At 42.2% G+C, this 15,223-nt stretch overlaps 1 protein-coding gene across 6 annotated transcripts in view; it reads right to left on the bottom strand.

Annotated features, from left to right (window-relative positions):
* The window catches only part of ZNF410 (zinc finger protein 410), a 47,231-nt gene that overhangs the window by 16,842 nt on the left and 15,166 nt on the right, over positions 1-15,223 (bottom strand). For 4 of the 6 annotated variants that reach the window (XM_017880471.1, XM_017880468.1, XM_017880469.1 and 1 more), the window contains 3 exons: positions 11,389-11,539; positions 10,465-10,646; positions 6,146-6,235 (listed from right to left, as the gene is read on the bottom strand). In XM_017880471.1, coding sequence (XP_017735960.1) covers positions 6,146-6,235; positions 10,465-10,646; positions 11,389-11,539 — 423 coding nt within the window. The remainder of the gene's footprint in view (positions 1-6,145; positions 6,236-10,464; positions 10,647-11,388; positions 11,540-15,223) is intronic. The other 2 variants (XM_017880472.1, XM_017880473.1) reach the window with 1 other exon arrangement.

Here is a 15,223-nt window from a genome sequence, read left to right as displayed (position 1 = left end):
TTTTGAAACAGAGTCTCACTGTATCGCCCAGGTCAGAGTGCAGTGGTATGATCTTGGCTCACTGCAACCTCTGCCCCCTGGGTTTAAGCAATTCTCATGCCTCAGCCACCTGAGTAGCTGGGATTACAGGCATGAGCTACCACATCTGGATAATTTTGTATTTTTAGTAGAGACGGGGTTTCACCATGTTGGCCAGGCTGGTCTCGAATTCCTGACCTCAGATGATCTGCCTGCCTCAGCCTCCCAAAGCATTGGGATTACAAGTGTGAGTCACTGCGCCCGGCCTCACCACTTCTATTCAACATTTTACTGAAGGTTCTAGCCAGAAAAAGAAATTAGGCCAGGTGCGATGGCTCACGCCTGTAATCTCAGCACTTTGGGAGGCCAAGATGGGTGGATTACCTGAGGTCAGGAGTTTAAGACCAGCCTGGCCAACATGCTGAAACCCCGTCTCTACTAAAAATACAAAATTATCCAGGTGTGGTGGCTCACGTGTGTAATTCCAGCTTCTCGGGAGGCTGAGGCAAGAGGATCTCTTGAACCCAGGAGGCAGAGGCTGCAGTAAACTGAGATTACACCATTGCACTCCAGCCTGGGCAACAGTGCGAGACTCAGTCTCCAAAAAAAAAAAAAAGGAAGTTAAGGCCAGGTGCAGTGGCTCATGCCTGTCATCCCAACATTGGAAGGCTGAGACAGGAAGTGTGAAACCAGCCTGGGCAACATGGCAAGACCCTGTCTCTGTAAAAATTTTTTAAAAACCTAGCTGGGAGCCAGGCGCAGTGGCTCAAGCCTGTAATCCCAGCACTTTGGGAGGCCGAGGTAGGCGGATCACGAGGTCAGGAGATCAGGACCATCCTGGCGAACACGGTGAAACCTCGTCTCTACTAAAAAATACAAAAAACTAGCCGGGCGAGGTGGCGGGCGCCTGCAGTCCCAGCTACTCGGGAGGCTAAGGCAGGAGAATGGTGTAAACCCGGGAGGGCAGAGCTTGCAGTGAGCTGAGATCTGGCTACTGCACTCCAGCCTGGGTGATGGAGCGAGACTCCGTCTCAAAAAAAAAAAAAAGGAAAAACTAGCTGGGGGCCAGGCATGGTGGCTCATGCCTGTAATCCCACCACTTTGGTAGGCCGAGGTGGGCAGATGACTTGAGGTCAGGAGTTCCAGACTAGCCTGGTCAACATGTTGAAAACCTGTCTCTACCAAAAATACAAAAATTACCTGGGCGTGGTGGTGCATGCCTGTAATCCCAGTACTCGGGAGGCTGAGGCAGAAGAATCACTTGAACCTGGGAGGTGGAGACTGCAGTGAGCTGAGACTGTGCCACTGCACTCCAGCCTGGGCAACACAGTGAGACTCAAAAAAAAAAAAAAAAAAAAAAAAAAAAGCTAGGCATGCGCCTGTAGTCTCAGCCTTGGGAGGCTGATGTGGAAGAACTGCCCGAGCCCAGGAGGTCGAGGCTATAGTGAGCCATGATCATGCTACTGCACTCCAAACTGAGCAACAGAGGGAGACCATGTCCCAAAAAAAGAAAAAAGAAAGAAAAGAAAAGAAAAGAAAGGAAATTAAAGGCACCTAGATTGGAAAGGGAGAAGCAAAACTATCTTTAATCTCAGATGACATGATCTTTTATGTAGAAAACACAAAAAAATCTGTTTTTTAAAAACTACTAACTACTAAAACTCAGCCAGGTGTGGTGGCTCATGCCTGTAATCCCAACACTTTGGGAGGCCAAGGTGGGAATATCACTTGAGGCCAGGAGTTCAGGACCAGCCCAGGCAACACAAAAAGACTCCATTTCTACAAAAAAAAATAGAAATTAGCTAGATGTGGTGGTGTGAGCCTGTAGTCCTGTTGTGGGAAATTAAGGACTGGAGAGGCTGATATGGAGAACGGGAGGATTGTTTATTTTATGGACGCACCAGCTCAGTGGATTCACATCCAAAAAGCTGAGCATTAAACAAAGATGGAGTGGGGTTTTTATAAACAGACTTACAAAAGTAAAACAAAAGCAGTTAATCGTGACAGGTCACATAATCTATAGCATAGCATAACTTGTGGCCTTGCAAAGCTGGTGGCCTTGTAACTGCATTGAAAGAAAAATAAGAACTGGCTAAATACAGACATTTGAAAAACATAGTTATGCTTAAGAAGCCAGGGAAATGAGTAACAGTAAAGGAATTTGTCTTTCTCTCTTTTTTTTTTCCTTCAACCTTGCTCTGGAAGAGGGGGTGTCTGGAGTCAAGCTTTTGGCCTTGGCTTCTCAAACAGCGTTACCTTTTAACTGTCCTTGAAGTGAGCTTGCTACGCAGAGGAAAACTTATTCTTTTCTTTTTAACCTTTGCCTTGCCTGTTACTTTTCTTGGAGTGAATGAATGCATATTTATTTTTAAATTTCTGCCTCAGTCCCAGCTATTGGGGAGGCTGAGGTGGGAAGATCACTTGTTCCCAGGAGTTCAAAGGCTTCGGTGGGTTATGATGGTGCCACTGCACTCTAGCCTGAGCAATAGAGTGAGACTTTGTCTCTAAAAAAATAAACAGAAAAGAAAAAAATGGGGTGTAGGAGGAGGGGGAGAGCATCAGGAAGAATAACTAATAGACGCTGGGCTTAGTATCTAGGTGATGGGATGATCTGTGCAGCAAACCACCATGGTAAAAGACACCTTTACCTATGTAACAAACCTGCACATCCTGCACATGTACCCCTGAACTAAAAAGCTGGAAGGAAAAAAAAAAAAAAGAACTACTAAAACTCAAGCACTTACCAAGGTTGCAAGATCAATGTACAAAATTCAATTATATTTCTACATACTAGCAATGAACAACTCAAAAATAAAATCAAGGAAACATTTCATTTGAAATAGCATCAAACATGAAATACTAGAAGTAACTAGAGCATCAATTCCTGATTCTCAAAATTCACAATTAAAAGAATTACACATTGATCCTGCCTTGGCTATGCAAATGATCAAATAGCCCTACTTGATATTAGTGGAAAAGAGTCCAACTACAGAGTCCCACAGTACAGAAGAATTCCAACTAATGTGGAAAGAGTAAATGAATAAGAAAAACCACCATTTTACAATCCTTAATGAATAAGGGATTCGGGCATCATTTAGGAATGAAATCAAAAGGTGAAAGGTTGGCTCGGTGCAGTGGCACATGCCTGTTAATCCCAGAACTCTGGGAGGCCAAGGAAGGCAGAACACTTGAGGTCAGGAGTTCAAGACCAGCCTGGCCACATGGTGAAACCCTATCTCTAGTAAAAATATAAAAACCAGTGGGGCGTAGTGGCATGCGCCTGTAATACCAGCTACTCAGGTGGCTGAGACAGGAGAATTGCTTGAACTCAGGAGGTGGAGGCTGCAGTGAGCCAAGATCATGCCACTGCACTCTCGCCTGGACAACAGAGTAGTAACTGTCCCAAAAAAAAAAAAAAGAGAAAGTGAAAGGTTCATAGGGAACTTTACAATACAGGGATTAGGCCAGCTGAACCCATGGATCAATTTTGACAACCAAGCACTGTGAGCTTCCTGATGTGACACAAAATGAAGCACACAGAACCATCTCTCACATATTCTTGCCCAAAACTTCCAAACTTTGAAGCTTTTAGAGCTTACTTACATTTATAGGAAATGTAGGGAAACAAGTTAAATGACATAAATGGAAGCAAACCAACACATCCAGAATGTGGGGTATTCTACAGGACTCAACTGACTCTGTTTTGCAACAACACTATGAAAAAAAAAAGAAAACAAACAACAACAAAAACTCCATGTAGAAAGATCTAGAGTTTTAAAGACTTAATAACCTAGTATAATACTGGATCTTGTTGGATCCTGATTTAAACAAACCAACTTTAAAAGAAATTTTCGAAACAAGTAGAAAAAACTGAACATTGGTTATAAGATAAAACCAAGGAATTATTAATTTTGATAGGTATAACACCACTGTTGCTATGTAAAAAAAAAAAAAGTCTCTACTTTGGTGAATCTTTCACATAATCTGACACAGTAAAGTAAAATAAAAATGCTCTACAATCCAAGCAGAACACATCCGAAGTCCACATCTAGCCTACAGGATACCAGTTTGCCACCGCTGCTTAGAACCTGTCATCATATTAAAACACTGCTCCACTCCTAATATCTCAACTCTGAAATGTACATTCCTGATTGTAATCTCCAACTTCCTTGCTCCTGCTGCAGTAGCTTGCTTTCCTCATAAGTAACTTCCAGTTCCTCCTTTCCACTTGTCATGTTCTGGCTTCCCCTTGTTTCCCATGGCCTGTCATTCAACAATGACCTGATTCCATTCTAGAATCCCTCTCCTCCTTGAGTTCATCTCTTACTCAGCAAGCCTCTGTTCTGATTAACCTCCATCACCTATTTTCTCCAGTGTCCAGGTTTTAAATTGTTGAGCAGCAGCAGAAAAAAGTAATAAAATCTGAACATCTACTAAAAAAAGTTATGCTACTTACTCTCAGCTATCTCCTCACTCACTGTTACTTAGCAATCCTTTTATTCATTCCAATTCGTTCACTCAATCAACAAATTCTAAACAGCTGTTGTACGCCAGGAATTTTTTTTTTTTTTCTCACCTCCAACGAACTTACAAGGCTAGTCTACAGACCCCCTCTAGCACTCATCATCCAACACTTTTCTAACCCCTCATAAATATGTGAGTCACCCTGACAACTGGAAAGCCCCCTTTTCCTCCTTATCTTCACTACCACTTTTTTTTTTTTTTTTTTTTGAGACAAGGTCTCCCCTGGTCATCCAGGCTGGAGTGCGGTGGCACAATCACAACTCACTGCAGCCTCAACCTCCTGAAACTACCATGCTTCTTTTTTCTTTTGAGACGGAGTTTCACTCTTGTTGCCCAGGCTGGAGTGTAATGGCACAATCTCGGCTCACTGCAACCTCTGCCTCCCAGGCTCAAGCAATTCTCCTGCCTCAGCCTCCCAAGTAACTGGGATTACAGGCATGTGCTGCAACGCCCAGAAAATTTTGTATTTTTTTAGTAGGCTGATCTCAGCAGGATTTCACCATGTTGGCCAGGCTGGTCTCAAACTCCTAACCTCAAGTGATCCACCCGCCTCGGCCTCCCAAAGTGCTGGAATTACAGGCATGAGCCACCATACCCGGCCACTACCATGCTTCTTGAATCAATAATCCTCACCTGCTGCCTCCATTTCTGTATCACTTTATAGCCAATCATTTGTGGAGTTGAACAGATTCTTTCACTGGGTCTCTTTCCATGCTCCCTGCCACTACACTGGAGCAGACTTCTTGACCAGACTGAAAAAAAGTCTTCTCATCTCTTCCTGTTTTAGTTTAGCTTCTGCATTACTGCCAGATTAACCTTCAGTAAGCCAAGTTTTCATCCGGTTGTACTTCCAGTAGGCTCCACAAACTCTCCTTTCTGACATTCTAGGCCCTTCTTAAACTACCTTCCCCATCTTGTTTTCCAAGTAAATCACCATGTCCTACAGGAAAAAAAGTCCTTCTAACAAGATACAGGTTTTTCCCTGGGCTGTACCTGACTTCTGGTTGAGAAGATGAGATATACCTGCAGAGTGAGCAAACTGACAGAATTGCAGGGAATTAATTTAAGGCTCCAAACAGAAAATGGGTCGCTAAATCTTACTCCTCTCTTCTCTTCTTCACATCTGCAATGATAAGGTTTGTGGTTCTATTTGCCAAAGGCACAGTTTCTGCCAAAATGGTGACTCAAGCATGATCACTAACACCTGCTCAGAAGGCAGTAATATTACTGGTGCTGCTACAACTTATATCAATTTTTTTTACTTTCTTCTGATATGAAATCCTCCCCAAGGATAAAAACATCAGTTCCTAAAGAGGAGCGTCCACGTTTCATGTAACTTATAAAGCACCCAGCAGAGTGCCAAACAAATTTGCTGTTCAAAAAAAGGCTGTATTAGAAACACAGCTGAAAATAATAGAAGTTTCTCCCCCTTAATTATAAGAATTAAGGGCCTAGATTTCTGATTCCGTCACGATGATGAGAAGCTTTCTATCTTTATAGTGAACAGTTTGTTTCTTTTTAGATGTCTTTATATCACCCCCACAACCCTTTTATTCTTTTGTCTACTTTTCCTAAAATCTATGAATGGCAAAGGTTCTGATACCTGAGTGAACCACCAGATGTTTTCGGAGGCTAGAATACTCAGCAAAGGAACGACCACATCCTTGGGCTTCACAAAGGAAAGGTTTCTCTCCTAGAGACAGAAAATGAGATAAAGATTCAGTCTTCTGATGAACTGATTACCTGTTACTCTCTTTTCCCACCAACTTTATTCAGAGTCGAATGACTTAACTACTCTGATTTATTTAATTCATGTTATAATTTTAACTGGGCTACCTAGCAAGTGTTGCCTCTCAATGATCTTTTAGTATACATCCCGCTGACAGCCTTGCCCTTTTCCTTGGAATGGCTGCCTCTAAGCCTATACTTCCTTCTCCCTCCTGGCCCAAGAGCTAGAGAGTTGCATTAACCTACCTTCTTCAGTGATTCCCACCCTCTGAGGATATCAAGATTAATACTGTATATGCGGTCAGGATTTTTACCTTATATCAATTTTCTTTATGATTCAGTTTCTAGATCCATCTAAAAGTATAATTTTTTTGGAGATGAAGTCTCACTATGTTTCCCAGGCTGATCTCAAATTCCTGGGCTCAAGCCTGTGCTACAGATAGACAGTGAGACCCTGTCTCAAAAAAGAAAAAAAAAATCAAAACAAAAAAGATGCAGTCTCTATCCTCTAAAGTTCACAGACCAGTGTGAGACAGACAAATGAATTCATAAAAGAAAAAAAAGTGCTCCCTTGCAGTAATTTTTTAAGCAGCTGAATTTGAGTTCACCTAAAAGATGACAAGGATGGAAGGAAATTTCAGGCACAAGGAATAGTGTGAGCAGAGCCTTGAAACTGAGAGTGCCCAGGGAAAGTTCAGAAAATGGCAAGTAAGGCTGGCACAGTGACATTACGGGAGCTGAGCTTTCTAGAAGGGAACAGCACTGCTGGATTATATTATTCTTTTAGACTGTACCACACAGTTTAATGTTTGCGATTCTCCAGCGGTAGCTTTTTTCAATGCTTTATTTGTATACACATCCCTACCCCAGAATGCTAGGTACTCAAAAGTTATTGAAAGAATGAACAATATATTAATATATGTAACAGAACAAATGTCAAGAAAACAGAACATTTTAGTAATTACAAGGTCAAATGTTTCAAAAGAAGGCAGTAACTAAAGAACTAAAAATATGAAAAGGATTTAGAAAAAGATTCTACATAAGAATGTAATGGCATGAAATAATCTGCATCAAGCTGGTTAGGGGATATACCTATTTGGAAACTTGAAAGGATGGTTATTTCACTGGGATAAGGGACACAGGAGAAGGAACAGGTTTAAAAGACAATGCAGCAAAATGGTGAAAAACATGGCCTTTGGGGTCTGTTAATCCAATTCTGACTTCAAATCCTGGCACCACCACTTATTTGTATGGGGAAGGTGTTTAATCTCTTTAAAAATCAGCTTTTCATCTATAATATGGAGATAATACAATTTCAAAAGTGTTTTGAGGATTAAATGAGATAATACCAGGTAAATATTCAGCATGGTGCCTGGCACATAGTAAGCCCTCATAGTAAGTCACTGAATTAGCAGCTCTATTTACTTTTTTTTTTTTTTGAGACAGAGTTTTGCTCTTGTTGCCCAGTCTGGAGTACAATGGCACGATCTCCACTCACTGCATCCTCTGCCTCCTGGGTTCAAGCGATTCTCCTGCCTCAGCCTCCCTAGTAGCTGGGATTACAGGCATGTGCCACCATGCCCCAGCTAATTTTTGTATTTTTAGTAGAGATGGGATTTCACCATGTTGCTCAGGCTGGTCTGGAACTCCTGACCTCAGATGATCCACTCACCTTGGCCTCCCAAAGTGCTGGGATTACAGGCATGAGCCACTGTACCCAGTCAAAATTGTTCTTTTGAGATGGAGTCTTGCTCTGTCTCCTAGGCTGGAGTGTAGTAGCACGATCTTGGCTCACTGCAACCTCTAACTCCCGGGTTCAAGCAATTCTCCTGCCTCAGCCTCCTGAGTAACTGGGTTTACAGGCACCCATCACCATGCCTGGCTAATTGTATTTTTAGTAGAGATGGGGGGTTTCACTGTGTTGACCAGGCTGGTCTCGAACTCCTGCCCTCAAGTGATCTGCTCGCCTCAGTCTTCCAAAGCGCTGGGATTACAGGTGTGAGCCACTGCGCCCGACCTGAACTGCAGCTTTAATTACTATCAATACTACTAATAAAGATTTGAGGTCAGTTTTGACATTTGAGATAAACTGAGTTGTCAGCATTTAAATATAAAATCCTTGAAAGAGCTTTGGGATCATATCAGAATTCAAATTCCAGCTCTGCCATTTCCTACCTGCATGATATTGGGCAAGTTACTTCTCTCTCTAACCTTCTGTTCCTTTATCAATAAGTACAGTATCTAAGGCATAAAGTTACCTTAAAGATCAAATGAGATAATATATATGTGGTTGGTACATATTAAAGTGCCTCAACAAATGCTAACTTTTATTATTATTAATTATTATTGAGATTCAGATCTGTGAGGCATCTAGGGAGAAATAATTAAATTGAGGTCTGAGATTATGACAAGAGAGTGCACTGAGTAAAAGAGAAGGAACGAGAAATTCTGAAACTGGTGAAAAATTCAGAGATTAACAGAGATAAAAGTCAGAAAGAATTAGAAAGAGAAAAACAAAAAACAAAAAAAAACAGGAAAATCAGGCCATATTTTGAAGTAAAAGCATTTTAAGGCTGGGTGTGGTGGTTCACATATGTAATCTCAGCACTTTGGAAGGGCAAGGTCAGCAGATCACTTGAGGTTAGGAGTTCAAGAACAGCCTGGCCAACATGGCAAAACCCGGTCTCTACTAGAAATACAATTGTCTGGGCATGGTAGTGCACACCTGTAATCCCAGCTACTGGGAGGCTGAGGCACGAGAAAAGCTTGAACGCAAGAGGCAGAGGTTGCAGTGAGCTGAGATCACATCACTGCACTCCAGCCTGGGTGACAGAGTAAGACTCTGTCTCAAAAATAAATAAATAAGAAAAAAAGTAAGCTTTTTAAGAAGATGTTCAGTGTTATCAAATGCTACAACAAAGGGCTGGTCCGAAGGTAGTGAGTTATCTCAACTGATGTTCACAGTTATAGATCAAGTGCCTTGTTTTACTTTTTCCCCTCTTCTCACTACCGCATTTGACTAATTTTAAAAAACAGTATAGGCTGGGCGCAGTGGCTCACGCCTGTAATCCCAGCACTTTGGGAGGCTGAGACGGGCAGATCACAAGGTCAGGAGATCGAGACCATCCTACCTAATATGGTGAAACCCCGTCTCTACTAAACAGACACACACACACACACACACACACACACACACACACACAAAATTAGCTGGGCGTGGTGGCGGGTGTCTGTAGTCCCAGCTAATGGGGAGACTGAGGCAGGAGAATGGCGTGAACCTAGAAGGCGGGGCTTGCAGTGAGCCAAGATCTCACCACTGCACTCTAGCCTGGCGACACAGCAAGACTCTGTCTCAAACAAACCAACAAACAAACAAAAAACAAAAAAAAGTATATATATATATGCCTTTTATTTTTATATTTTACATATGCCTTATGTTTTTATTATATATGCCATATATATATTCGCCTTTTAATTTTACCTGCTGTCATTTTACCAATGCAAGAATCAAGAAGAGTCAACGAAAGTGGGGAAGAATAGTTACACATTTTAAGAGTGGTCTGGGTTCAGTGATTACACTTTGGCTAGAGACTAGAACATGCTAGACCAAGTGGCTTGGAAAATCACCCTTAGACTCTTAGACTATGAGTCAAGGAATCTTTATTTTGTTCCTGTGATATTAACATGCTGTGTGACCCAGAATAATTAACTTCTCTATTCTGTTTCTCATGTTGTGAGGCTCTAACGAGAAAGTCGGGGATTATATCTTATCTTTTGTATTTTTTCCCACCCTGCCCCATTTAGTGCCTAGAACAGGTTCTGCATGATTTGTGTGACTCAATAAATGTTACTGCCCAAAATCTTAACTGCGCAGTGTTCAGAAAGATTTGAACACAGACTGATTTTGTCCAGATCTCCCCACATCATTATTGTCTGAAAAGGTCTTACAACTCTCCCTACAGGTTAGGCTCCTGGAGACAGAAATCAACATCGTCCACTCTAAACACACAGGTAAAAATACAATAAATATTATTATAAGTGCCACAAGTCATTTGAAAAAGAAATCCCATCTTCAGAGTTGTAGCAACAACCCCAGACCTTCATTTCTATTCCCACTTGAGTTTTTCCTAAGGATAGGCAAACATGCAGAGCCAAGGAGTAGACTGCCCAAAGGAATGTTGGTGCTACACATACCTGTGTGAATGCGCCGGTGGTTCTTCAGGTTTCCAGCTGTAGTAAACTGCTTACCACAGCCAGACTCATGGCACATAAAGGGCTTCTCTCCATTGTGGGTCCTCATGTGCACCTTCAGCCTCTGCAGCACATAGAAGCTTTTCCCACAACCTTCTGCAGGACAGATGAAGGAGCGGTCATTTCTGCAAAATAATCACATAAGCAAAAATATCTGAAAATACTCTTTGCTAGAGATGACAAGTCAAAGCCCCTATTGACTCTCAAGGCAAACAGTAAGTCCAAAAACTGGATATATCAGAATCAACTGAAGACTTTGTTAAAACTACAGCTGGGTGGTGGCTCACAGCCTGTAATCCCAGCTACTCTGGAGGCTGAGGCAGGAAGATTACTTGAGCACAGCTTGGGCAACATAGCGAGACCTTGTCTCAAAAAAAAAATTTTTTTAATTAGCCAGGTGTGGTGGTGCAAGTCTGTAATCCCAACTGAGGCTGAGGTAGGAAGATGACTTGAGCACAGGAGTTTGAGACTGCAGTGAGCTATGATGGCGCCACTGTACTCCAGCCTGGGTGAGATCCTGTGTCTTTAAAAAAAAAAAATCAAAAAACTACAGATGCCTAGCACCACCCCTTAAACTGATTTCATAGGTTCAAGGCAGGGGCCCATGCTTACTTGTTACTTTTAAGTTCTCAAAGGAAATATGTTTTATAATAAAATTTGAGAACTCTTGGTTTAAGGTCTTTAGGTCCCAAATGTCTTATTAAATATTTATCAAGAATGAGATAAATGAGACAATGCAAATCTTAACTAGAAGTTAACTGGAGTCCCTATTTTCCTGTAATCTGTCAACCTGAGGGACAAGCTCCTCTGGAAGAATCAACTTTTGCATCAACATATATCCAAATATGAGATCTCAGATTTGCTCACCGATGAGTCTTGAGGTGGTATTTAAAGTGAGCTGGCCATACAAATGTCCGGTCACAGCCTTCAACTGTACACTTGAGCTTCTTTTCCACTTGAGGAAGGGGCCCAGAATCTTTTGGTTGCCCATCACCAGAACCAAGGTGGACATTTTCTCCTGTAACAGAGTCACATATTTATAATCCAGCAAAGGACCCTACTCAGATACTTAGGCTCAAACAATAAAGCTCCTATGTTTTCCTCCTAGAGATCATTAATCAGGTATCTATCTTCATCTTCCTCAGTCCTCCGTGTACGCACTTAACAGCAGAAACTGGGCCAGGCGTGGTGCTCACACCTATAATCCCAAGCACTTGGGAAGCCAAGCTGGGGGGACTGCTTGAGCCCAGGAGTTCTGAGACTAGCATGGGCAACGTGGTGAAACCGTATCTTTACAAAACACAAACAAACGCAAAAATTAACCAGGCATGGTGGCACAGGCCTCTAGTTGAGGCTCCAAGGCTGAGGCAGGAAGATCACTTAAGCCTGGGAGATTGATGCTATAGTGAGCTATGACTGCACCACTGTACTCCAGCCTGGGTGACAGAGCAAGAATCTGTCAATAAATAAATAAATATAACAAAACAATAGAAATGCAAGTGTTCTACATATTTATTCCCTTACTCCAGGAAAAACTACCAAAAACTATCATGCTTTGTTTCACAAGACTAGGCCTCTTTGACAAATTTAAGAGATATACAAAATGGTTTGCTATTACAAATCTTAGAAAGCAGAATTAAACCCACTTTGCATTACAGTTTGGTGGAGAAGCAGAGATAGCAACACTATCCCTGAGTAGTATGCTACAAAGATGACAAAGTTCTGAGTAGTTAAAAACACTGTATTTTGCTTGTGTCCGGGAGGCGGAGGCTGCAGTGAGCCGAGATTGCACCACTGCACTCCAGTCTGGGCAACAGAGTAAGACCCTGTTTCAAACACAAACAAACAAAAAATCCCACTGTATTTTAAGGAGAAATAGTCATTCTGGTTCAGTGTGGGCTTTCTTTGACAGATAGCCATTTTTGGATTTCCATCTTCTGAAATGAATTTGGCCATTTCCTGTCATTCTGGAAACTAAGCACCACCTTCCAATTTCCTGTACCACCCTTCTTTAGTTATAAAATACTTAAGGCATACAAAATTTAAATTTCTAACCACATTTTAAAAAGTAAGAGAAAATATCTACTGCAGTTTTGTTCAACAGAATAAAGAGAGGTGAGGAGAGGAGTATAAAGTGCCTCCCTTGGCCAGGCGCGGTGGCTCAAGCCTGTAATCCCAGCACTTTGGGAGGCCGAGACGGGCGGATCACGAGGTCAGGAGATTGAGACCATCCTGGCTAACACGTTGAAACCCCATCTCTACTAAAAATACAAAAAATTAGCCGGGCGAGGTGGCGGGCGCCTGTGGTCCCAGCTACTCGGGAGGCTGAGGCAGGAGAATGGCGTGAACCTGGGAGGCGGAGCTTGCAGTGAGCTGAGATCCGGCCACTGCACTCCAGCCCCGGCGACAAAGCAAGACTCCGTCTCAAAAAAAAATAAAAATAAAAATAAAAAATAAAAAATAAAAAGCCCTTAAATGTAAACAAAATCAGTTAAAAATTTTTATATAAATTCCAGATTAGTAGGTGGTGGTCCTTTCACTTTCTTCAAGAAATACTTGAACATCAATAGAGAAAAAAATTAATAGTCATTTAATTCTGCTATGAGCATATGCAGGCAGTGTATCTTTCCACTATATACACCTTAGCAATAAGATTTGTATCTCCAAATTTCCCCCTCAATAGCCAAAAGTAGAATATATATGTTGTACCTATCACAACCCCTAGAACCTGATGGTTAATCAAAGGCAGTTTCTGTCCCATCTACTAATCTTCTCCTTGCTATACTTTACCAAATACTAGTCATAAAGCTGATTGCTCCAAGGTCAGAGCAGAACCTAGGATGCTTCCTGCTAGTTACTATTAACTTTTTCTTTAATATTGCCCCAAGAGTTTTAAAAATGTGCTTACCTAAAAAATATCTACACATATAGCACAAAAATACATATGCCATGAAGGAATCTTCCCACCAACCCCAGAACTCCAGCTAATTGATTTCTAATGAAAGGTCTGTTAAACATCATGCTTTTTTCTTTTAAATTTTTTTGTTTTTGTTTTTGAGACAGGGTCTCATTTTGTTGCCCAGGCTGGAATCCAGTGGCATGATCTCAGTTCACTGCAACCTCGACCTCCCCAGCTCAGGAGATCCTCCCACATCAGCCTCCCAAGTAGCTGGGACTAGAGACAGGTGTGCACCACCACACCTGGTTACTTTTTTTTTTTTTTTTTGTAGAGATGGGGTTTTGCCACGTTGACCAGGCTGGTCTCCTGAGCGCAACAGATCCACCTGCCTTGGCCACCCAGTGTTGGGATTACAGGCGTGAACCACTGCATCGGCCAAAACATCATGCTAATACAGTGATTCAAATCAGTGATAGTAGGGGCTTTCTGGATTCAGTTTTATAGATATAATAAGAATGTTAATATAATCATAAAATAGGAAAATGAATACATAGAATAAGGAAAGGCTAAGAAATTATTGAAACTCCTCCTGCTCAACAATGAAGATTATCAATATATGCTCAAAGAAATATAAGGCAAATTTTCCCTTAAAAAAAAAAATCCCTCAGAAAAGAGTGCATTTGAGTTTTACTATGTTGGCCACCCTGGTCTTGAACTCCTGACCTCCAGTGATCTGCCCACCTTGGCCTCCCAAAGTGCTGGGATTACAGGTGTGAGCCACTGCGTCCGGCTGCCATATGGTTTCTGTTACAACAACTCAGCTTTGCCATAGTAGCAGCCTTAGACAATTTGTAAGTAATGTGGATGCCTATGTTCTAAAACTTTAATTATAAAACAGGTGCGGGCCAGGCACAGTGGCTAACGCCTGTAATCCCGGCACTTCGGGTGGCTGAGGCGGGCGGATCACGAGGTCATGAGATTGAGACCATCCTAGCTAACACAGTGAAACCTTGTCTTTACTAAAATACAAAAAATTAGCTGGGCGTGGTGGTGGGCACCTGTAGTCCCAGCTGCTCGGGAGGCTGAGGCAGGAGAATGGCATGAACCTGGGGCGCAGAGCTTGCAGTGAGCCAAGATCACACCACTGCACTCCAGCCTGGGCGACAGAGAGAGACTCCGTCTCAAAAGAAAAAAAACAGGTGGGGATTTGGCCCAAAGGCCTTTGCTGACCTAATACACAACATCTTAAGCAAACTTAAAATGTTTCTGTATTTCAAACAACTTAGATTGTAAGTGAAGATAATGTGCTCTGAAAATCTATGCTAGAGGACTCATAAACTGACTTCAGTGTCAACAATGACAAAGATATTTATGTTAAAATGCATTAAAATATTGAATAAAATCACTTTGTTACATGTTAGTGCAAGGGTGTCCAATATTTTGGCTTCCCTGAGCCACACTGAAAGAAGAAATGTCTTGGGCCACACATAAAATATACTAATACTGGCCAGGCGCGGTGGCTCATGCCTTAATCCCAGCACTTTGGGAGGCCAAGGTGGGCAGATCACGAGGTCAGGAGATTGAGACCATCCTGGCTAACATGGTGAAACCCCGTCTCTACTAAAAATACAAAAAAAATTAGCCGGGCGTGGTGGCAGGCGCCTGCAGTCCCAGCTACTTGGGAGGCTGAGGCAGGAGAATGGCATGAACCCGGGAGGCGGAGCTTGCAGTGAGCCGAGACTGCACCACTGCACTCCAGCCTGGGCAACAGAGCAAGACTCCGTCTCAAAAAAAAAGAAAAAA

This window comes from Rhinopithecus bieti, unplaced genomic scaffold, assembly GCF_001698545.2.
Source record: "Rhinopithecus bieti isolate Rb0 unplaced genomic scaffold, ASM169854v2 scaffold_11380, whole genome shotgun sequence".
In the NCBI taxonomy this organism is placed as follows: domain Eukaryota; kingdom Metazoa; phylum Chordata; class Mammalia; order Primates; family Cercopithecidae; genus Rhinopithecus; species Rhinopithecus bieti.
The sequence above is the reverse complement of the archived record's forward strand: the minus strand, read 5'-3'. Positions and strand labels throughout refer to the sequence as shown.